The 23,480-nt window shown below is 39.9% G+C and overlaps 1 protein-coding gene across 28 annotated transcripts in view; it reads left to right on the forward strand.

Moving 5' to 3' along the window:
• The window catches only part of celf2 (cugbp, Elav-like family member 2), a 143,504-nt gene that overhangs the window by 38,780 nt on the left and 81,244 nt on the right, over positions 1-23,480 (forward strand). For 9 of the 28 annotated variants that reach the window (XM_052554741.1, XM_052554753.1, XM_052554755.1 and 6 more), the window contains exon 1: positions 12,566-12,784. The exons of 3 other annotated variants lie outside the window; for them this stretch is intronic. In XM_052554741.1, the coding sequence (XP_052410701.1) occupies positions 12,642-12,784 (143 nt within the window). In that variant the 5' untranslated portion in view covers positions 12,566-12,641. Of the gene's footprint in view, positions 1-12,563; positions 12,785-22,069; positions 22,331-23,480 lie in introns of those variants that run through there. 16 more of the 28 variants (XM_052554756.1, XM_052554757.1, XM_052554749.1 and 13 more) reach the window with 7 other exon arrangements.

The following is a 23,480-nucleotide window of genomic DNA, read 5'->3' on the forward strand; positions in this document are numbered from 1 at the left end:
TGGGCCGAGAGGAAAACGGGGGGTGGGGGCGGAATCAGTTGTCAGCTAATTGCATCTCTCCGTGGCGATTATGTTCTCATAGAGAAAACAACCGATAATTATGGGAGCCGGGATGGCAGCGCAAGAGAGCGGTTACCGAACCGTCATGGCGGCCGTGTGGGACCCGGCCTCATTATCACCACGGAGACTGACCCGCCCCCTTCACCCCAGCAACCGCTCTAATTACCATCCAACCAGACCTGTCAATCAACACTATTTATAATCCAACTCTGAGAGAGGAAGGGAAAAGAGGGAGAGAAAGAAACATTATGAAATAGTCCCTGGGTATCACAAATATAAACCTTCGGCATTTATTACAAGTATTCAGGTTCGCCCCTTGTGTGGATTGATGTGTTCTGTGAATGTGAATAGGCCGGTTTTCTCTTTTGTCCTCTGTTTTTCTGTAGATTGATTATTAGACCGCTCTTCTAAGAACCTTTTTAAAAAGCTCACATTGTAGCAGATCACTGAAAGTAAATTGTACTGAGTAGACTATAGGCCTTAGTCAGGCTAGATGCCATGTTTAATTTGACATAGATGAAAATAGATAGATGTATCGTCTGTTCAATATGTCTGTCGTTTACCTCGGCATCGATCACTCGGCTTACAAACACTGAAAATATGTTTTTTGTTTGTTTGTTATTTGAATTCCAGTGGACCCAAAACCTTCAAAATGAACACAGTACAACTTATTGGATGGAATTTATATCTACAATTCACAGCCTCTTTTTCATCTGTGTCACGCCAATTGGTTTGCACGTCTGCTGCAAACGTTTCCAGTGTGAACATTGAGTAGTTTTTGTTGTTGTTGTAGTTTTGCTGCTTTTATGATTAAGAATTAAATATGAATTCACACTTTTAAGATGTTAATTTAATTTGATATAGCTTATGTAGTTATATATTCTAAATATATTGTGTAAAACTGAATATAAAGTTTTAATCTTGATTTATATCATTTTAAAATCAAAATGTAATTAGAAAGTATTAATATATTGTGTAATAAATAATAATAATAATAATAATGTAGTTATTAAAGATGTTAATTTGATTAAATACGACAAAAATACATCAACAATGTAAATGATTTACAGAATTTTAATAATTTAGAAATTCGTAATATATGGTGTTATAAATAATAATAATAATAATAATATTTAATACTCCTGATTATGTAGTTGTAAATCGAAGACATTAATTTGATAATTTGTACAAATGTATATATTGGATTAATGTAGATTGTGATTATGTAGTTTTTAAAACCAACTATATAGTTAAAACTCTTTAATATGTTCTGTAAATATGAATATATATTGTTAATATATTATATAAATTTAATATGTTGTTAGATTTGTAAATACTGATAGATTTAGCTGCAGATATATACACATATGAATGCATTCACATGAATTACTGAGCCTTTCGAATTCTCTCTTATTATACAATAACAATTCCACATTTCACAATAGCCGGCTAGTGTTTGCTTCCACTGAAGAGCATTCATAGTCATTTGAATGAGCCACCCGAGGTGAGGCCTTGTGAAAGGTTCGTTAGGCAGCCCTCTGAACGAGCTGCACCACAGCACCCCTTCTCTGTCTTTAGGGGGAGCCACCTGGACGAGCTCCACGGTGAGGCCTGGTGTAGGCTGAGAGATATGAGGCGTGAGGCCTTGGAGTGCTGCCCTACTGTTACTCACAATCCTAATACCTCACAGATGTTCTGGATCGAGAAACAGCTGTCTAACATTACTGTACGTACGCACACAAAAACGCTAGCGGCCCCCGACAGCCGGTAAAACGTTGTCTAAAAAGCCTCCATACACAATGTAAATTTACAAGCTTAATGCGGGAAATCCAAAAAACACCACATCCCATCTACAACGAGAACATCCTCCTGTCTAAAGCCGTTGATACCGGCATCTAAAATGAGTAATACTTTTAAACAAACGCTACGTCATATAACTAATACCCTCACAGTGGAAACAGCCTCATATTTACATTAATTCATTGTGTATTTTTGTGGGTTGCACTAAAATATTTGCATTTGTTAGTCACCCAGTTCAGCCACTTTTCTGGAATAAACCAAAGCTTCTAATCAGAAACACCATGAAAGAGTCTGAATGCTCTGCTAAATTACACATTCGCGCACAAAGTCCCGTCCCTCATCCCTGATTGGGTTATTGTTTCCAGTTTTTCTCCACTAACGACCGCTGGGCCCCCCCTCGCTCTGAATATTCATGAGAGGAAGTGTCTCACTAGATGGCGGTGCAGCTCAGCGCGGCCATGCTAATGAGCTCACAGGGGATTAATATTTATGAGATCTGGGAGGAGGATACTGGAGATGTGACTTGTGCGAATGTGTATGCGTACGGTGACTCAGACCTTAATAGCTGAATAAGTTAGACAGCACAGAGTGGCCTGTCACATACACACAGACATAAAGAAGAAAAAAGAATGCTATTTCAATTGATTTGAGTTTATTTGTGGAGAAAACCAAGGCTTAGGTGTTTCACAGGAAGTTGAACAAAAAGCATGTGCTTCGTATAATACAGTAATTTCATATTTAATGGGAACATTTCAGACAAAAATGAAAATTTTGTCAGTACGTACTCACCATTGTGTTGTTCCGTATTTAATTCTTCTGTGGCACAGGTTTGAACTTTTATAATATATAATGTATCAAAAAATGACACAAGAAGTAGTAATAATAGTAGTAATTGCTAGTTAAATTCACAATTCTGAATAAATGTAACACGTTAAATTAAACAAATTTTGTCTTTGTTTTGTGTTTTGTTTTGATGTTTTTGTTTGTTTGTTTGTTTTTGTTCAGTTTTGTATTGCTTTGTTGTGCTGTTTTGTGTTGTTTTTTTAGTCTTGTATTTTTTTCCAGTTTTGTTTGTTTTTGTTTTGCTTAGCTAGAAATATTTCCGTTCACATATTTCTAGACAATTTTTTTTGTTATATATATATATTAGGGGTGTAACGGTTCACAAAATTCACGGTTCGGTTCGATACGATTCACTGGTGTCACGGTTCGGTTCGGTACGGTTCGGTACGTTTTAGATACAGCAAAAAGAAAAATTGGCAGATAAATTTCCTTGATTTTTAAAAAATGTTTTATTTATTAAAACTAACAAAGTATGTTTTTTTTTTTTTTTTTTTTTTACATTGAACAATGATGGAGCTATTCTTTACCCATATTCTATGGTGTTTTCTTAGCAGCATATTGTATAAACAAAAACAGCTCCTTATAAAAAATAAAAAAAATGAAAATGTTATATTGTTGTAGTAGTTATGAACACATAGAAAGATGTAACCTTTTATATGGAACTCTATAACTCTTTATATTGAGTGTGTTTTTACTCAATTGGTTCTCTATAGGGCTTATGTTTTTTGGAACAAAGCAGGAATTACTCTCTGGCTGAAATAGGCTCGTGAAGGAATATTGTAACGGGGCTCAATTACATTAAGCATGTTCTTAAAACCTGCGTTTTCCACTACAGAGTATAAGGCGCTCGCTCACTCAGTACGCGCTGAAGGCTCGTTGGAAAATGGCCAAAGGGTCTTTTACACAGGACGCGGTATGCGCGGTGCTGGACCCTGGGCTCAGCGTTGCCCTTCAGATACAACGCGATTTGCGCTGCACCATACCAAGAGCAAAGTAGGTGGAGTTTTCAAAACTGCCCTTGCATACGTTCTATTTATAACAGTTCTTCTATCTAATAACGTGCAGGCCTGTTAATTGTATCGTACTGCTCAGGAAATTCCGACACAGTATAGTACTAGTCCATTTTGATTTCCGTGCTTGTTTGGATGCCCCGATCGATTGGTAAAGTGCACCCAAACACGAGACCTGTTGGTTATTGGAGGATTTTCTATTTCTGGTCTTTTAAACGCATTGGCCATTTTTTAAACGAGCCTTCAGCGCGTACTGAGTGAGCGAGCGCCTGACTGAGCAGCATAACATAAACATATAAGTTGGTGCTTTTATCTTCTTCGGGGGTGTCAGGGGCGTTGCCTGTTACGTCGTTTGGGTTATTGGGCTACCTTGTTGAATGCATATCATTATATTTCACAATTCTTTTTTCCAAATATAATTAATTAGTCCAATGAACCGTTCGGTACATAGTGCGTACCGCGTACCGAACCGAAAGCCTCGTACCGAACGGTTCAATACGAATACGCGTATCGTTACACCCCTAATATATATATATATATAATTTAATTTTAATTTAATTTAATTTAATTTTTATTGTATTGTTTATTTTTAGCTTCCCCCATTTGATTTACTCACAAAAAAAAATTCATTCAGGTTTTGTTTGTGATAACCATAGACTGTATAAAAACATGGATGTAGTGTCCGTGACGTCACCCACAGGTTTCCGAAGAGAGTTTTTGAAACCAAAAGTGGGCGGAGCCAGCTGTCGCCATCTTGGCAGCGCGTCACCGCGCATCACTCTGGGTTAATCAAAAATACGCAAAAAGGCGGGAGCTGGTTGCTGAAGCCACGCCCATCTAGCGCGACGGCGGTGACAGCAGCAGCAATCCACCTGTCACTCAAGTTGCCACGCCCTTAATTATGCAACACTTTAAGGCTCAATATAATTACAAATGATGAGTTAAAAAAAATTCACCCCCCCTCACAGTTGTCATGAAGGATAAAATTTGCTATATAGACCAAACTTATTTTTTTGCACCAGGCTGTAAACATGTTTATGGGTATTTTAACATGGGGAGTCTATGGGACTGACTCCCTTTTGCTGCCAGCCTCAAGCGGCCAGTCGATGAATTGCAGTTTTAGTCACTTCCTTGTTGGTTTTACGAGAAAGAGCGGGAGGTTGCCGCTTGGTGATAACATATAAATAACTGTTACAATCATCAATAGACACGAAACCAATGACACTCAAAGTCTTGATGTATCATGTTTGGACTGCAATCTCGACTCGAGAACCGCGTGATGTGAGGAAATCATTTAATTTGTAATGACATGAAGGTGAGTAAATAGTGAATTTTCATTCCTTACATTTTGAAGTTGATATTAAACGGATATTAAAATGTAAGCTTTAATAGAAGCTTCCTGTTGCAGTGTCATGACCTGTGGCATTTGTGACTCATTTTAGTAAATTGCAGCAGTTTTGTGGTGTGTATAAGGGGGAGCGGAAGTTTGTGTAAGTGTGTTTGTGCCCAAGTTACATAAAATGTTATTTGAAGAAAGGAGGATGTAGTGTCACAATGAGTGTGTGTGTGTGTGCATAAATGTTATCAGTTTCGAAAGATGACCAAGGAACTTATCCCTCACTCGGCTCATTCCACACACAATCATGTCCATCAATCGTCAAACAGCTCTAATGGGTTTGACCAGTCACTGACTAAGCCATTAACCTCTCTCTCACACACACAGACACACGCTTACATAGCATATAAGTACACACTCCCTAGAGTGGTTGCATATTGAAATACACACACAAGGTTCAAATGTATTCCGGGTGGTTGATCCCAAAAATAGAGCAGAGTATAGTAGGATTTGAGCTATTTTAGTGCATCCCAGACGCACACACACAGATAGACACAGAGCAGATGAACTAGTCCAGACATGAGTGTCAGGTTGACAGCCTCATACCCTGAGGAATACTTCCTTCAAGCTGAAGAGAGAGAATCACTCGTTCGTTTGTGAGGTACGGGTGAAAGAAATGTGCAATCTCCCTTAAGGTTGAGCCTCTGGCCTCTGCCATCATTGTCATGCATGTGTGCATGCGTGTGTGGAGATGAATTAACACTGGACATATATGCAAAGCATTTCCACAATGTTAATTGCCACGTCATTTCACCCATTGAGGGAAACAAAGCTGCAAAAACTCCGAAATATTCACATCATACTGTAGACTCAACAGACATTTAATTCCCAAACTGTCATGATAGTATCAAAACAAAGAAGAAGAAAAATATCGCTAGATTCGCATTCGTCAGTCTATTAGTACCACTCACAGGACAATTCACTGGACTAAGTGTCATGAAACATGCAATAAGCAACGTAATATCATTTTGCTGAACTTTTGCCACTTTTCCAACACTTGAATATTCAAAACTTCACATGCTCATGCGCTATTGAGATGAATGGGAATGGTAATGGCTAGCATTCTCCAAGTATAGTGAACATGCTTAACTCAAGTAGCTATAAACGAAATAAATGATCTAGCTAGCTTTGCAGTATTCTGTTGTGACACAATAGTTTAACCTAAAAAATCAAATAAAAAAACGTTATGCTAATGCTTGCTATAGTGCTACTTGAGGCAAAGCTAAAAATATGTTGCGTGATATGAACCGTCCTCTGATGCGTTTTGAAACGCAATGGCGTGAGATGATGCTTTCTTAACTGGAAATGTTAGCGTTCACATATTTCTGCATAGAGAAAGCGGATATTGTCATTATGTCGGTTACTTGCATTAAAGGTGGACTTCAGGGAATAAAATGGTACGAAAGTGAAGAATTCTGCCTGTTTAATATTTATTGTCATCGTTTTATGATAATTCAATGCCGTGACATTGAAGGTGATATTTCATAGCAAACATTCCACTGTTGACAGGTTTTCACAGAGAGAAGGAAATATTTAGATTATTTTGATGCTTCTCAATAGCCAAAAAAACCCAGAAAGAAGAAGAAAAGGCTGTATTCTCTGTTTCTCTCTCTCTCATTAGCATCCTAATGAACAGATTCACTACCTCTTCGGTTTTTCTGTCATTCTTAGAGAGGGTGTGCTGGCTTAGAAGTGTCTACACAGACATTTTTGCATCCAAAAGCACAACAGTCCCTATTTCACTTTGAAAACACACACAAACACATGCATACTGTACACACTCGCACAAACACACGAGTTCAGTCAAGAGCAAATATGGAGCTGAATACAATGACAGTGTAGAAAACAACAACAACAACACCCATCCAAGCAAAACATTTTCCATATAAATAGTAGGGACAAATGGCTTTCGCTGTGTGTATGTGTGTGTTGAGGAAATAATTGAGGAGACAGAACTCCAGAATCAGGCCTCTAATGGGAGGTGACAAATTAATTTCTGTCTGCTAATAGCTCAAAATAGAACATGCCCGACTGGCTGTCTTATTCTACGTGCCGCTTGGAAGTTCAAGCACATGTGCATGTGTGAATGGGAGGACAAGGAGAAAATAAATAAATAAATAAATAAATAAAACTCACTGGTACAGCTTAAACAGTTTGTGTGTGCAAGCTCTGTGGTTAGATGGGCATTTATTGTGGGTTAAACAGCACTAGGTTTAATAGGGATTCAAACATTTTAAATTCCATTATTTACATTTAATTCACAAGCATATATCAATATTTGCACAGAAAAGCCACTAAATACACATGAACACTTTCTTATGAGCTTCTCTCTTCTCCTTACTCACACTCACACACACACACACACACTCCCAAACCTTTGATCTGCCGGCAACAGCATCATGAATAGTCACGCTGACATTAACGCTCATCGAACGCTTCACTCTAACAGCCATTCATGGATTGGGCCTTTGTGTGTTTAATCTCTGCTGATTGGTGGTCTTCAAATTAAAAAGGGGGAGTGTTTGTATTTGATTGGCTGTAATAATATTTTTACAGGAACAATACGAGATCTATCTCAGCTCATCCCCGTAATAGGGTTATCCGAACGCCACAAATTAAAGAACAATTCACCACCGTGCTTTCATGTGGTCCCGCTGTGTGTTTTGGAGATCAGATTAATTCTCCATATCAGCAATCTGATTGTGGACTCGTGTATCTCATGCATGTTTTATAGCAGCCCTTTCTTCCAAACTGCTGCGTCAAACCTTTTCTTTGGAAGAAAAAAAAAAAATCTAAATTATTCATCTGTGTTTTGGTGCATTCCTCCTGCAGAACCAGAGAGGTGGGGAGGTGGGTAGAGGGTCTTCCTTTTTTCCGAGGGTCCCACGTGGACTGCATTCTGATAGAGATGAGAGGTGTTTAGGCCTGAGAGAAAGACAAAAGGAGGCAGAATAATCTGAGAGTGCTGATCAAAGCAAGCCAAATGCTGTTTTGAATAGGTGGAATGGCATAGCGCTGACGTCAGGTAATCCTTATCTGATTAATGTTAGCACAAGAATTTATATTCCGACAAAACACCGTAGATTTTATTCTCATCGTCCCGCTCTCCACCCGCTGGGATATTCCTTTGATATTCCATCTTTTTAAGCCTCGATAACATTTAATAATAAAGCCAGAACCTCTGTGAATTGAGTCAGCCTGACCTGCTTAAGGAAACACACACACGCACACACACTTGCAAAGTCTCACTGTTACTGGAGCCACAGATGGCATTGCAGGTCCAGTGCATGTCATGCTCAAAATGCCGAAATTGCATCTTTCAGCGATTGACCGCTCATCCGGGTAACTGAAAGTGGTGCTTGTATCTTTTCTCTCTACTTTGTTGTTGTTGTAGCGGAAACTTTAGGATCATCTTTTGGTAAAATTACTACACGTCACATTACGCCACATAATTAAGACAGAAGAGCTGGATTGTAAAGCATCTAATCACCGTTTTATTTGTTATTACACTATTATTACAGTATTATAATCATGCACTAACAGATGCATGACATCTAATAGTGCTGCAGTTTGTGTACAGAGTCTGAATGAGGCTGCGACTAAGTTAAAATTGATCTTGTGTCACTGTGGCATTGTAAAAATGTCTTACGTCTTTTTAATATCGTACTTATCAATAACTGGCGACAAGCCTAGTTTTTAAAAACACATCTCAACTCCCTTGTGTTTGGTTGTGTTGTGTTAAAAGTGTTTTTTAACTCAAGTGTGTGCCCTATGGGCCTGCTAAGACTGTATTTGGAAGTTCCGGAGGGAACAATAAACCTAGTTTTTACCTGGACATTTCCGAGCTATTTTGAGCTGAAATACCCACAAGTCTAGCCTACTAACTAGTCGCAACATTCACAACGGGCTGTCATGGCTAGGAGTGATTGGGCATTGACCTTTTAATCACCATTATAGACAAGACAATTAGGCAGAAGAGAGTGAGAGTGAGAGAGAGAGAGAGAGAGAGAGAGAGAGATAGTAGGTATTAGTATAGGAGGAAAAGAACAGTGTCATACAGATAAAACAGAATAGAAGATTGAGAGAAAGGGAATAATGTAGGAAAGTATACTCTAACTAGGTCATTTCATTAAACTGTAAATGCAATACAACTACTTGACAGAGAATGTTATGTTTGTGCGATAGACTGTACATGATTTTATAATCGGACTGCTTTGTGTGTGTGTGTGTGTGTCGGTACACATTGTCCCAGGGCACTGTCTATACATCTCCCTCGCCTCACTTTTTTTTCTCTATACAGTAGTTTTTTTGTCTTGCCTCATCACTTCCTCTTTTCTTATCTTAATGTGTATTCATGTTTTTATTTGTATCATTCCATTTGTCTCATCTCGTTTTCTTCTCGTTTGATTTCATCTTGTCTTATCTCATCCTTCTTTCGCCATTCTTAAATCTTCTCGTTTAATCTCATCTGTTCTTTACTCATCTCATCTCCTCTCATCTCTGCTCTCTTCTTCATCTTAGATCTTTTTCTTTCTTTTCTTCTCATCTAATTTCAACTCATCCCTTTTTTCATTTCGTCTCATCTTGTGTCCTCAACTTCTCTTCTTACCATTTAATTTCATCTCTTCTCTTCTCATTTGATCTCATCTTGTCTCATCTCTTGTCATGTCTTCTTTATTCTTTTCTTCACTTACCTCACATCATATTTTCCCTTTTGCCCATTTCTTTCATCATGTATCACTTCATCTGTTGTCACCTTTCTTCTTGACTCATTTAATCACTTCAAGTCTCATCTTGTCTCATTTCATATGGTTTCTCATTTCATATGGTTTCTTACCTTTATTTTCATTTTATTTTGTTTTCCTTATTTCATCATCTCTGTTGTTGTCTTTACCCTTTCTTGTTTTTCCCGACTAGTCACATCTCTTGTCATTTTGATTTATCTTGTCTCATCCTGCTTAATCTCATCTGATCACCTTCTCTTCTCTTCTCTTCTCTTCTCTTCTCTTCTCTTCTCTTCTCTTCTCTTCTCTCCTCTTCTGTTATTGCACTAATCACTCATAATGGGCCCTATGGACTCAACCAATTGAGTGTGATCAGACATCTGCCTCAGACTCAGCTAATCAAATGCCATTGCCAGAGATCATAGCAAACCAGTTATCACCCCTGGCATATATTTTCTTTTCGGCTGTCAGTAACAGCTTGACTTCAACCCTCACGCAGACAGACACGTAGATTCTCTCCTTGCAAAACAATTGGCAAATAATACCCCCCGGTATAGGCCTTTTGCGAATCTCAGTGAAAAACAGCGTGAATTTAGAATTGATCGCTAATACATTTGGCATTTCGTCTAGCCGTTAAGTTCCCTGCCCACATCTGACTATATGCCTGCCACTCAGAAACACTCGCTGCTGAACAGCCATTACATTTACACTGACTAGCTCATGTGAGACTGGCAGAGGGGCTGATGATAGAGAAAGACAGATGGAGGGAAAGAAAAGGAGGTGGCAGATGGAGCACAGAGACGTTTGGAGCTGGTTATTTTACGCTCCTAACCAATTTTATTTGGATGACATCTGTAATCGGCATCACTATGGTCAGTGTAATGCAGTTTCCAGATTAGCATTGAAGAAAAACCTTTTTAAGGTGATGGGATCTGTTGCAGTAGGTACAGTTATAGGACATTAATGGGGTACCTCAGGATTGCAGGTGGTATGTAAACAAATTACTTTGGAAATTACCGCAAGTGTTATGGATGATCCTAGCTAAGTGCGCAAGGTGCAAAACAAAAATTCGTCCTTTAATGAATCGGTCCCCTTGATCCTCTGATGTGTTTTTCTCTCGATGAAACTTTCATGAGCCGTAATAAACACAATGCATTTTTAAACAGGCAGATCTGGAAGACATTTGGAAAAGAGAGCGGGAGTGAGAAACTTGTGAAGGGAGGAGACATTTAAAGAGAAAGGAGGTAAATATGTTTTTCTAGAATAGAGAGAATGGGAGAGAGATGGAGGGGTAGGAACAGATGGTGAAAAGAAAGAGCAATGACAAGAGGTTATTTTCAGATGAGTGTGACTCTTTAACAAAATGTGCCCATTGGGAGGAAAAATGGGCTTCTTAGAATTGCACATACAACACTCACACTCAGAAACCTCGTTTAAACTAATCCACATCCCTGGTGATTTTCTGCTTTCCCACCGCAGGACTAATTTATCAAAACAATCGTCCTCAAAAAGCCTCTGGTGTTATCTCAGAAAGAAAAAAAAACAGGTCATGAGTAGCACTGATGCAAATCCTAACCCAGAACCAATAAACTGATTACAAAAACTTGACACACCAAAGCCCAAAGAATATTTTGCCGTTCTGCGACTTTCCATGTACTGTCCTCGTAACACAAGTTTTGACATCAGAAGTTTCTGTGGAAGTCTGCACAATAGCATCGGTGCGAGGTGAGAACGAGTCAAGAAGGTTGTACAGTAATTTGTACCATTATAAAAATGTGACTGGCTACACAGGAGGTGTAGTAATTTAAGAGGTGAAAATCCTGTGAAATAAAATACATAGAAATGGCTTGAAATTTGAAAGCATAACAATTAACAACCATGACGTCTATGAAATATCAGTCAATAATGCATTTTTTTTAAAACAATGGCACAATAGGCTACCCCAATCTGTTTCCCCCAATTTTCGCCCAAAATGATTTAGCAAAATCAAAATGCGGAGGGTGAAGGGAATTGCCGTTAGCGAGAGTCCCGCTCGCTGTGAAGCAGGAGCAGCCGGCAGAGGATTCCACTTAGTCTTAAAGCCTTCCTCGAATGGCTACGTTCATAAATAAAACAATGATTTGTGCAAAAAAGAATGATTACTTATCAGCTGAGATTTTGTTATTCGTATGGTCTCGTGGTCATACGGCGTATGCCTAAAAAACAGGACAAACTGTGTGTTACAGCTTTCATATGGGACACATCTTCGATGCCTTCACTTATCTCTCGGTCCTTCAGCCTTGATCAGTTATCCAAAGAAGTCCATATTTTAGTATTTCCAGGGTCATTCACAAAAAATTTACTTGTTTGCATTTTTGCCTATGATGAAATAAATAATATTATGACAAAGATGGATGCTCTTGAGAGAGAAAAATATATAGTACCAGGCCAGTGTAAAGGTTTGTCTACTTCTTAACGCCACTTCTTTAGTTGTTATTCTTGTACGGATACGAGATAGGAGCTGTCCTCAGGGGTGTTGGGCATCCTGGACAACAGCAGGCTTCTCAAAGCTAGCCAGCACCAGGCTAACAGCACTAGCTCTGGCCCAAAAACAACATGAGCTGTCAGAAAGGGTTATCGCAGCCCAGTGAATCAGACGGGAGGAGGGAGGGACAAGGGGAAGGAGGAGGGAGCCGGTGAGGGTGGATGGGTGGGAGTGTTACTGTGTGAGAGAGAGAGAGCGCGTGAGAGAGAGGATTCAGATGCTAGAGAAAGGGCTAGCGAACACCCGCCACAACTGAAAGCACAAGGATCGTGTGCGTGTAGTGCATGCTTGCGTTCGGAGTAACGGCGATGTTGGAGCACTCGTCTGAGCTGGGCTTTGTGCCGAGTGTGTGTGTTGACAGTATGCGATACCCATCCACCGCGAACAGCGCTGTCTCCATGAGGAGCACAGAGGAACTGCTGCTGAGGTAAAGCTGTCCCTGGACAGCACACAAAGACATGCATGCTCACACATATAAATGGATCCGGCTATTTCCGAAAGGTTTGCTGATCATAGCTGCAGGTGTGCAGCGAGCCATTTCAGGAATGTTTGGTTGAGGGCAGCCCTGAGGATTTGTTGACCCAGATCGTTGACATGCCGTTTGTAGGCCGTTTGAGCGGTGCATGCTGTTGTGTTTTTGTCAAATTGCGGGACCCTGCCTGCGCTGTACCGCCTGCACTTGTCTTGCCCACCGTAAAAATTGTTTCTCTTCTCTACGGTTCGGTCGGAGCCCCTCAAAAGACTGAAGAGTTGATACAGCTATAGAGAACATATTTGAAGATGCGCGTGCATGCACACAGGATAATGCGCATATGTGCGCAAGGAAGGAGGAGTGACAGAAAGAGACACTTCATCCTGGATAATTAAATTGTGCTTACTTTTTGCAGTCGCCTTTTTGCAGTCACATTTCCGCACAAGTGGTCGTAATCTATATTAATGCACCATGTAAAGTGTGCGAGTACATTTGCATGCATTTAAGTGTGCAAACACTAGCGAAGACCTAAATTCAGAGTTTGTTTGGATGTAATAATCGCATAAAAACAAAGAGAGGGATAAGCAGGAGGGGTTAAGCCCTGTCCCGCCACTAGAAAGATGTCCGCTTTTGTTTGCACGCCTTTCTGACGATTGGATTTAGAAGGGGGGGGGGGGGGTCTGGAGAGGAATGGAGGAGGGGGGGCATTCGCTGGAGAGATGAAGGGAGGGTAGCGCTGAAAGCATTCTCAACAATGGGACGCCCCAACAATGTGGCTGTCACATACCACTTTGTGGCTTGTTTTTTTTTTACCTCTCCTCTCGGTCTCTGTCTCTCTGGCCATTTTTTTAATGTGGAGAAGGGTGCTGATCAGGCCGTGTCGGGTTGATTTTTATCCAAGGGTTATGGGCGGTTAATAACGCAGGCGTTAAATGTGCAGAGTGTAATGGGGTGTAAGGGCATTAGTTGGGCCAGAGAGGCAGCCATGTTGGTTTAAACAGTAGATTTATGGCCTTTTACTCATTCATTGTGCTCGTGCTCAATGGCTTTTAAAATATCCCCAGAGGAACATGAATCTCTCCAATGACTGCGGTCAGGTCTTCTAGTGTAACAAACGTACACACACACACACACCTTGGCCATAACTCAACCTCCTCCAATAAAGAAATGTCAAATGGTAATGTTCCGTACAGGTTTGTAACCATCACAGACACATGTGTGCATAGGCAAGCTCATTAGAGAAATATGACCATATGTTAACAAACGTACCAAAGACTGGGGCTAAATCTATGGTCTTGAAAACACTTATCGTTATTTGATGAAAAAATTATTTATGGCGCCACACTAAGGACCACATACATGGGAAAACAGTACATGCCGGGACTGTAAATAAATCTATTGCACGTGCCCCTGGCAGTTGATATAATGCTTCGTTCGCTGAGGACTCACATCGATTTATGTTGCTGTGCCTACCGTCAATCCATCTGATGGTGAATGTACTGTAATTATAACTAGTAATACTTTTATAAGATTGATCATTAGATGTAATATAACTGATATCAAACATCTCTGAAATGTCTTTTGTGCTGCTAGTTATGTTCCAAAACCTAGTCTGCTGTCTACCTAGACATCAATTTGCACATCACAGTTTTAAAACCAAGTGAGCTGCCTATCATTTTAAGTCATCATTGGCATGTTCAAATGTTAATTTATGATGCCTAAAAATGTTGTGTAGCTACTCATGAGATTATCAAGCCTTGCCTGTGTGAGTGTTCTTTTGAAGACTTCAGCTGACAGGGCTATTTAAATGCTTTAGCTAAGGCTGAATGTGTTTCTCAGAGGAAGCTAAGGGGTTAAGCAATCACAGATGACACCAGGTCAGTTTGTGCTTAACGGGCCATCATGAAGGCTTACCATTTCTTCCTAAAACCACTCGTACAGCACTGCCGACTTTCCGCTATAAACACTGGAGTTTGTACTCTGCAATTAGTGGCTTGGAATGCCTTTCATTGCGGTAAAACAAGGCGATGGTGGTTGTGTCTGTGTGTGGCTGTGGCAATGGGCTGCTGTCACTGTGCATTCTGGGATATGTGCGCTGGGAGTGTGTTGCAGAAATGGGTGGTTTTGTGTTATATGAGAATGACCTGTCCCTAGGTGCCCACCGTCGAGCTGTGGCTCAGTGAAGCTGCGCGAGTTTCAAATGAAAATAAATGAGAAGCAGTGACCAGAACTCACAGGGTCCCGCTTTAATGAGGGGAACGGGGGAAGGGGGGCATTGAAACAAAGAAAGGGGTGAGATGGATAGAGAAAGGAAAGGGGAAAAAGGCTCCTTAATGAATGTAGGACTTGGAGAGAAATGGCAAATTTATTTAAACTCCAATTTCGCTACCCAAGACCTGTTCAATTAAACCAGTAAGGTTCATTGCACTTGGTAAAAATCTCTCTGAGGTTGGCATTCTGGGATAGTGGGAGTCAAAAATAGGCCTGTACTTCGAATGTTAGTCGGTTTTATGATTAAGAAGGAAGATTTTGTTCTACATCAATATTACAGAGCAGAATATCCTGTGAATTTTATATTTGGGCAGTGTAGAGCGACTGGAATGTGATACAATGTGCTGTTGATGTCTGATTACTGCTGGTTGGCATGTGGATGATGTAAACAACAGGGGTCGAGTTGATGTAGTAGATTAGACAGGCTAGTGATCCCAGATTACACTGACAAGCTTACACATATGCACTAGAAAACCACAACACTCAAGGGGCTGATAGAGTTACAGGTAAATGTGTCATTAAACCGCGCCTGGTATTATTCAGATAACATGAAACATGTTGACAGTTCAATGGACAGTTTACTCAAGAAATTGCGCCATTATACTGTAACAATGCAAATACTCGTGGCTTCCATTGAACACGACAGTTGAATTTTGAAGAAAAACCTGGTTGTTATTTTCTATATATAAAAAAGTAAACAAGGACTGAGGCTTTCAAGCGTCAATACAGAATGGAAAGCATAATCTAAGCATATCATGTACTATTGTACACTAGTTTTCCAAAGCCATACAATAGCTTTATGTGATGAACAGACCAACATTTAATTCATTTTACCCTCTATTAAGCTATTAACCATTGCGACTGAATCACTGTGTAACTGGATTGAACCCGAGAACCAAATTAGTCCAATTTTCAAACAAATCATTCATACCTATTTTCTGACCTGGATCAAGAATTAATTTGAAATAACTCATAGGTCTTAAGCCTTATTTTAGACATTATTTCCTCCGAGTGGTAATTTGTCCATATTTTACAAGGTGGCTAATTCGTACCAATTCATATGACCTCATTCTTACAAATTCATACGATTTGGGAAAATTTGTATGCATTTTATAAGTTGGCAAATGTTTATTAATTCATGCAAAGGTCCACACCTAACCCTGCCCCTAAACCTACCCCTCATAGAAATCATACAAAATCATACAAGTGAGATTGTACAAATTTGTACGAAATAGCCACCATGTAAAATACGTTCAAATTGGTCATGAGATGGCATTGAATGTTCACCACACACATTTGGTTTTGATTGGAGTACATCGAATCTGGTATGGCAGTTGCATACAGTCTATCAGCAAAAGTTCAAATATTGAAATGTACCAGAAGCTCAAATCAGAAAGAAAAAAGTCTGCATACATAGACATTGGTCAAACACTCTCAAATTCATTACATTATATGTGTGTGTATGTGTGTGTGTGTGTGTGTGTGTGTGTGTGTGTATATATATATATATATATATATATATATATATATATATATATATATATATATGTATATATGTGCATGTTTATCTGAGAAGAGGATATGTCCTGAAGCAATGTATCTATAGTGTGCAACCTGGCGAAACTGAGACTATGCATGTTTGTGTATGTGTGCACTTTCACCCAAATGAGCACGCTCTCTGCTTTACATAATAAATGAGTTCATCAAATATTCATGAGCCCAAACAGACTCTTCTGACAGACCAGCAGCCCGTCTGTGCATCTACGTGCACGCATGTACAAGGCTATATGCTAGGGCTTTCGTCATCATGCGTAACCTTAACTTGTGCAATGACTGGTGGGAACAGTGACATCCAATAATATTAAATATATAACTATTTTGAATTTTAAGAACAACAAAAAATGAAAAACTACTTTATATCTTTATCAAATGTGAAAAAAAAAAAAAAGACAGACAGGGACAGCTATGCCTTTGTCAGCTAAATTTGATCGACCTCACGGCGAACGTTACCTCACCGCAGATTAATTCTATCGTGTCATTGAAAGAAATCCCATTCATTTACTGTAGCAATAAGGATAAATTGGCAATCAAAGAATTAGGACTCGGTCCTCCACCAGCTGGGTGAACTCATCCGCGGTGCCTGGCGGTGGCACTGGATGGCCCTCGGTGGACGGCACGACACTCCTCCGCCGCCCGGTGGACGGCGACGGCTCTTCCGGTTTTGGGCAGCCGGCAGGAGTCCCCCTGTGATGAGTGGAGTAGGTGTCACTCATTTCCAAATCACTCCACCGTCCTCGCTCCATTCCCACTTCTCTCAGCCCCACCCCACTCGTCACACTGCTCATCCAATCAGAATTTAGAATTGGAACTATAAGTCCTAAAGGATCACTTCTACAAACCCAGACTAATTTTTTGTGTCGCTTCTTGCAAGTTTTGCGACACTTTCGAAGGGAAATGTAGAGTGATTGGTGCTAACAGCACATTCAGTTTTATGCAAAATGGATGAACATGGCAATGTATTATAATTTATGTTGGTTTTTGTACGTTAGTGAGTTGCACTAAAAGGTAAATGCCTTTTGAACATTTTGTATCACCCATACTAAACTTGACCCTAAACTTAACCGATATATTTCCAAAAAGAAAACATGAGATAAAAACGCATTTGCTGAAGCAACAATGCTGTTTTAGCTTGCTTACAGGTCTTGGGACTCCAAATGCTCCAGATTGTAAATGTACCTCCTGTACCGGGTGAGCTACCAAGCAAGTTTACTATATAACTGGATACATATTTGGTGGCATATGTAAACATTTAATAATAATGCACTATGGTAAAAATGTTTTGTATGATATGGTACTACGTTTAGGTAAGTTTTTTGAGTTTTGCAAAAATGTAAGTAGAGCAATATGCCTTTGTTGACTTATACAGCTTTGCTTTTTAAATGCTTTTTAAATTTTGGATCTTATACTGGGCCTAGTTGCTTAATTAGACACACCCCCTTATTCTTAAAAACTACCTTACAAAAACACTATTGAGACCAATGATGAAAAAGGAGAGCATGTGTCATTTTAAGTTCACGAATGGTCCTCACTGAGTTACTTCCTTTCCAGCAGCTATGCTGCCTCGATTTTTTAAGATCACCGGTAATATATGCAGTCTTTTTTCCCGCCCCATATCTGCCATCTTTAACGTGTTCTCCTCCTTCTTATCCCCCATCTATCTACCTTCCCTGCCCCCACCTCTTTCTCTTTCTCTCGCTCTCAGTTTGGTTTGAACTCCTGGTGTACTATTTTTGTCTCCTTGCATTGCAGCCTGCTGGGCCTGCCTTTCTCTCTCTCTCTCTTTCTCTCTTGTATCCTTGCTCTCCTCCTACGTGGTCAATCAATAAGTGTTATAGGCCAGCTGGGTACAGACCCAAGGGGTAGATGCATAGAGAAAGAGAAGGTGTGAGAAAGAGAGAGAGAGAGAACACAAAGAACAAGGTCTACAAAAAAATGAGGCAAAACACGGGGCGCAACGAGCATGCAAGGACATTGGGAGCTCAGCCCAAGGCATTTATGCCAAAATAAAAGCGATTTTCTGTAGGTTATCAATGTAATGCATCATGATATGAATCATAAAAGGTAAGATAAACTATATATATATATAATATTTTAAATCTTCAGATATGTCATGTAAAGATGTGTTAAAGTATTTTAGTATTTTTTACAAATGTAGGTTATCCATATTGCCACTTGCTGCATATGTTCGCAGTGGTCTACTGTCATTAAGATTACCGCTGGCAACTCTCTACTCACAGTAATGTGAGGCAACAGTAACGCACTAAGCAGGTTCAGGGCAAGAGAAAATATTCAGGCTATACCCCCGAAACCCCTGGAGAGAAGGTGAGAATAAGAAGAACAAAAAATGACAATGAAAGAACAGAGAAAAGTAAAAGGGTAACAATAACAACTGCAGCAGGAAGAACAGGGAAACCTTTGACCTGAGTGTGTGAGAGAGAGTGAGAGACAGCAAGGAAGAGCGAGACCATATGAGGGACGTCTTGTGGCTAAATTCCATTATCTTCAGTGAGAGAGAATTATATCAGCCCTTAAGTGCTTTCATCAGACTTCTTAACCCCAAGAGAAGGACACAGAAGAGGAAGCCAGAAAGATTGAAGGATGTTCAGGGGGCTACATGAAGGTCTGTGGCGTGAGTTCTTGTTCCGAACTGCTTAAGCCGCTTAATACCACACCTAAATTGTCGCCGCTACTGCCAGATATCAGTAAAATGGGTGTCCAGAGAAATCACTACTATCCCTCTTGCCCCTTTCCCACAGTCAGGGTGCCAGCCATCTTTTCCCAGTGTGTTTCTGCTACAGAAAAGACAGAAAATTGGCTCTGCGTTTGCCCCTAAAATCCGCTGCATTTTAGCTACTTAAAGCTAAGTAAGATTTATCGTAAGACTATAAACAAAGTGTGCTATGCACTGTTTACTTCTGCGAAGGTTATCTAGTAATGTGCTTAGTTGCGTCAATGTTTTACTCTCAAGTCCGTTTGGGTTTACTTATATCGGGTTGGCTGCCATGTCTTCAGGGGACTTAGTTTTGGCGAAAAGGAGTGCATTTAAAAACTGAGGAGCTAGTTTTTCAAGGCTTGGAAAACATTTGAACAGTATGGAAATGCACCTTATTGATCAAAGATATTCTGTCTATTGCACACATACAACAAGACTTGTGCTAGCATTGTGTGTTAGCAGTCTACAATGCGTCAATTCCTTCATGTTCACCCCTGTTTCTTCAGTGTAAGCTTTGACTGTATGTCTTTGGGTTTACAGCTGAATTTTCTCTCCAAACAGAAGCCCATTTAGTGAATTCATCATCTCCATAACATGCGTAACAGCAATGCCGAGCATTCGTAAATTGCTTCTTTATTGCACAATCCATTATGTAATGGTATATTTGCTCAAGGTAGCAGATCTGGCATTGTGTGAGAACAGCGGAATGTTTATAAACCTGTCCAGAACTCACAATGGGTTTATTTTTCTTTTTTTCACCCTAAATTTATTTATTTATATTTTCTGTGTAATTGATGCACAAATTGATATTTTAGGGCAGTGGACTGTATAAGTACTCATATTTTGTATTGACGGTTTTAGGCCTACATATATTGACTTAATGTAACGTTGGAAATTATTGTATATTACCTACTAATTTATATATTTATTTATGCATGAGTCACCTTTGCTCAACTGTCCAAGCTGGAGGCGGAATTCAAAAGTGCTTCTTCGAGGGAAAGATGACCCCAGTGGCTGTTTGCATGTTATAATAATTTGTGTAAAATCATTACAGAAATCTTGGCCTAGAACTAAACTGCCTCTACGGATCTGGCTCTAGGGTTAGTTTTGTTTTCCGTTTTCTCATAAATGTTACAGTAAGAAGGAAATATTGATTGTGCATCCTTGCATACACAAACACCTCCCTTGAACGCATTGCAAATACTAGCACATTGTTGGCTACAGGTCATAACAGACCACAACACGTGTTTTGTTTATCACAATTCGCTAAAGCTGGTTTAATTTGGCTGTTTGTTGCACTTTAATTCTACGCAGCTGCTTTTCAGTGACAGCTGAAATCCTTCATTGCGCTTGGGCTTTAAAGACAAGCATGGCCCATGATGGATTTTTGTTTTGTCTTGAAACTTTTGGCTTAATATGTTGTTATCTAATTACCATGGTCAATTTTAAAGCATAAACTGCAAAGCAATGCAGTTTTTAATGGTTCCTAATTTAGGCTGTGCATCCCCAGATCTTTTTACTTTACTTGGTTATGTGCTACAGAATGTGAGCCACGACGTCCTCTTCTTCCCCATCATTTGTGTGTGTATATATATGCATTAAGCATGAGCGTGTTTCCCATGACCTAGTTCCTGCACGTGCTCTGTAGAGCCATGGCTCGAGACCCTCTTCCCCTGGGGGCACACGAGGGGAATTATCCACAAAAAGAAAATGCGCTCTTTCATACGCATGAACGGATGAGCGGAGTAAAATGGGGATGCGCCTTGTATTGCATTCATCATCCGATGCAATAAATACACTGATGCAATAAATCTTCAATACCTAGAGGTTCCTTTATCAGCGCTCAACCTCATTTCCGTCTACGACTTTATGGTAATCTCAATAATTAGGAACAATGCATGTTTCCGCAAGGTTGCTTTATATATACATGTTATAGTTTTTCCTCAAAGATGAAAAATACAGGGTTTTGCTTTCTTCTGTTGAACACGAAAGTAATATTTTGCTCAGTTTGAGATATCTTATCCTGGTTACAGTGAAAGGGGACTGGAGATGTTACAAGGGATGGATCATCCAAAAATGAACATTCTGTCATCATTTACTATCTCAAAATTGGTCCCAAGCCTCTATGAGTTTCTTTATTCTGTTAAACACACCCAAGATATATATTTTGCAGAATGTTAGCTACCAAAAAGTTGACGGTAGCCATTGACTTCCATAGAGTTTTATAGATTTTTTTCCATGCTATATAAATCATGTCCGGTTGCCAGTATTCTTCCAAATATCTTCTTTTGTCATGGGTTTGGAACAGAATTTTCATTTTTGGGTGAACTATCCCTTTAACTAATGAAATAACATCATATATTGGTGGATTGTATTTGAATATATGTAATTTGTTTGTTATAATAATAGTGTTCCAGTCACCATCCACTTCCATTGTATGGATAAGAGCTGCATGAACATTCTTCAAAAAATCTTTTTTTGTTGTTTACAAAAATGGAAGGTCTTACCAGTTTTGATACTTCTATTAATTATTTTATTTCTATAAAGCCGACTGGCTGTTAAGGTTCAAAGATGCATTGGTTAAAAACTCGCTGCAGCAGCAGCTCGAGCAGCCACGCCTCTCCCTTCCCGGTGCTTGACGCTCCGGAGCGCTGGTTGTCTGTGAGAAAGAAGGTTTTTTTTTAAGTAACTGTTGAGAAAAAGCACTCTAATGGGTGAGCGGAAAAGAATGTGACAAGCGCAGCGAGTGTGTGCGTGTCCAGTACCGCTCGCGCTGCTGCACCTGTCCCTCTCCGTCTCGCGCGCCCAAACTCGGCAGGCAGGATCGCGCGGAAGGCGGGCGTTATCCAGTCAGCGGCGCACAGCACGGTCAGCCTGAACATGACTTCGTCCTACGATCTGGATTTTCTACCCGAGATGATGGTGGAGGGACGGTTGTTGAGCGCCGGAGAAAGGATGTAAGCGTTTAGCTGTTTATCTCATTGCTTTCTCAGCTCTCTTCTGTCATCGGCGCAAGCGTGTTGACAAATAGGGCACGCGGCGGCGGTGTGTTTGCGCCGCGCGTGTTATCAGCGATCAGATAACGGGGCTGATGGTACTACATGTAATATTGTTTGTGGTTTAAGCTGCATTTATTGTGTCGCTTCTCAAACGCATCCGGGAAATAAACACGTCGGCTTTATTGCTCCGTCATCGGACAGTCCGGATCATGTCTCAGAGTTTTGTTATAGTAGACTGATCTGCAGTGCCTGGGCAAACTGTGGCAGTGAGTAGTCAGTGTATTATTGCGAGAAAAGCATTTGAATGTAACAATCCAATATCACATCTGAGTAAAAAGTGCGTGCAATATAAATAACTTGGGATAGGCTACTCGCAAAACTGAACGCGCGCCTATATATATATATATATATATATATATATATATATATATATATATATATATATATATATATATATATGTGTGTTTGTGTGTGTGTGTGTAAATATATATATATATATATATATATATATATATATATATATATATATATATATATATATATATATATATATATATAAATATATTTATAGCAGGCCATATGTAGCTATTGTAATAATATCATTTATCCGTTTGGAGCAAAAATATTGTAAATCGTGCCTTATTACAGTTTTTCCTCCTTTATATAATAGTTCATGCATCAGTGTCATAAATAATTGCTTTACATTGAACGCTTATGATCCGCAGCGCAGTGTCAGCTCATGCATGAATAGGAGACATGTGACTGAGATGGCTCGAGCTCGGTGTTGAAAACATGCGCCGCTCCGTGTCTGCTTTTAACCCGTCGGAATGCGCAACGACTGACTCCCCTCCTCTCTCACCCCTCTCTCTCTGTATCTGGGTTGTTTCAAATTTGATTTGTTACGTGGCATGTGTTGCCGAAATCAGATTAGAGCACGCGCAGGACACGTAATTCACTTAAAGTGCAGTGTTGCGGGGCGCGAGGGATAGTTTGATGCAGCGCGAGCTCTTCACAGACGCTGCCGCTGTCCCACTTACGTCCGCTCGCCTTTAACTACCAACGGGTGATGAGCGCTTGTTTTGTGGTGAGAATTTCGTCCCGTTCTCTC

Source organism: Carassius gibelio, chromosome B4 (assembly GCF_023724105.1).
Source record: "Carassius gibelio isolate Cgi1373 ecotype wild population from Czech Republic chromosome B4, carGib1.2-hapl.c, whole genome shotgun sequence".
NCBI classification, from domain to species: Eukaryota; Metazoa; Chordata; class Actinopteri; order Cypriniformes; family Cyprinidae; genus Carassius; species Carassius gibelio.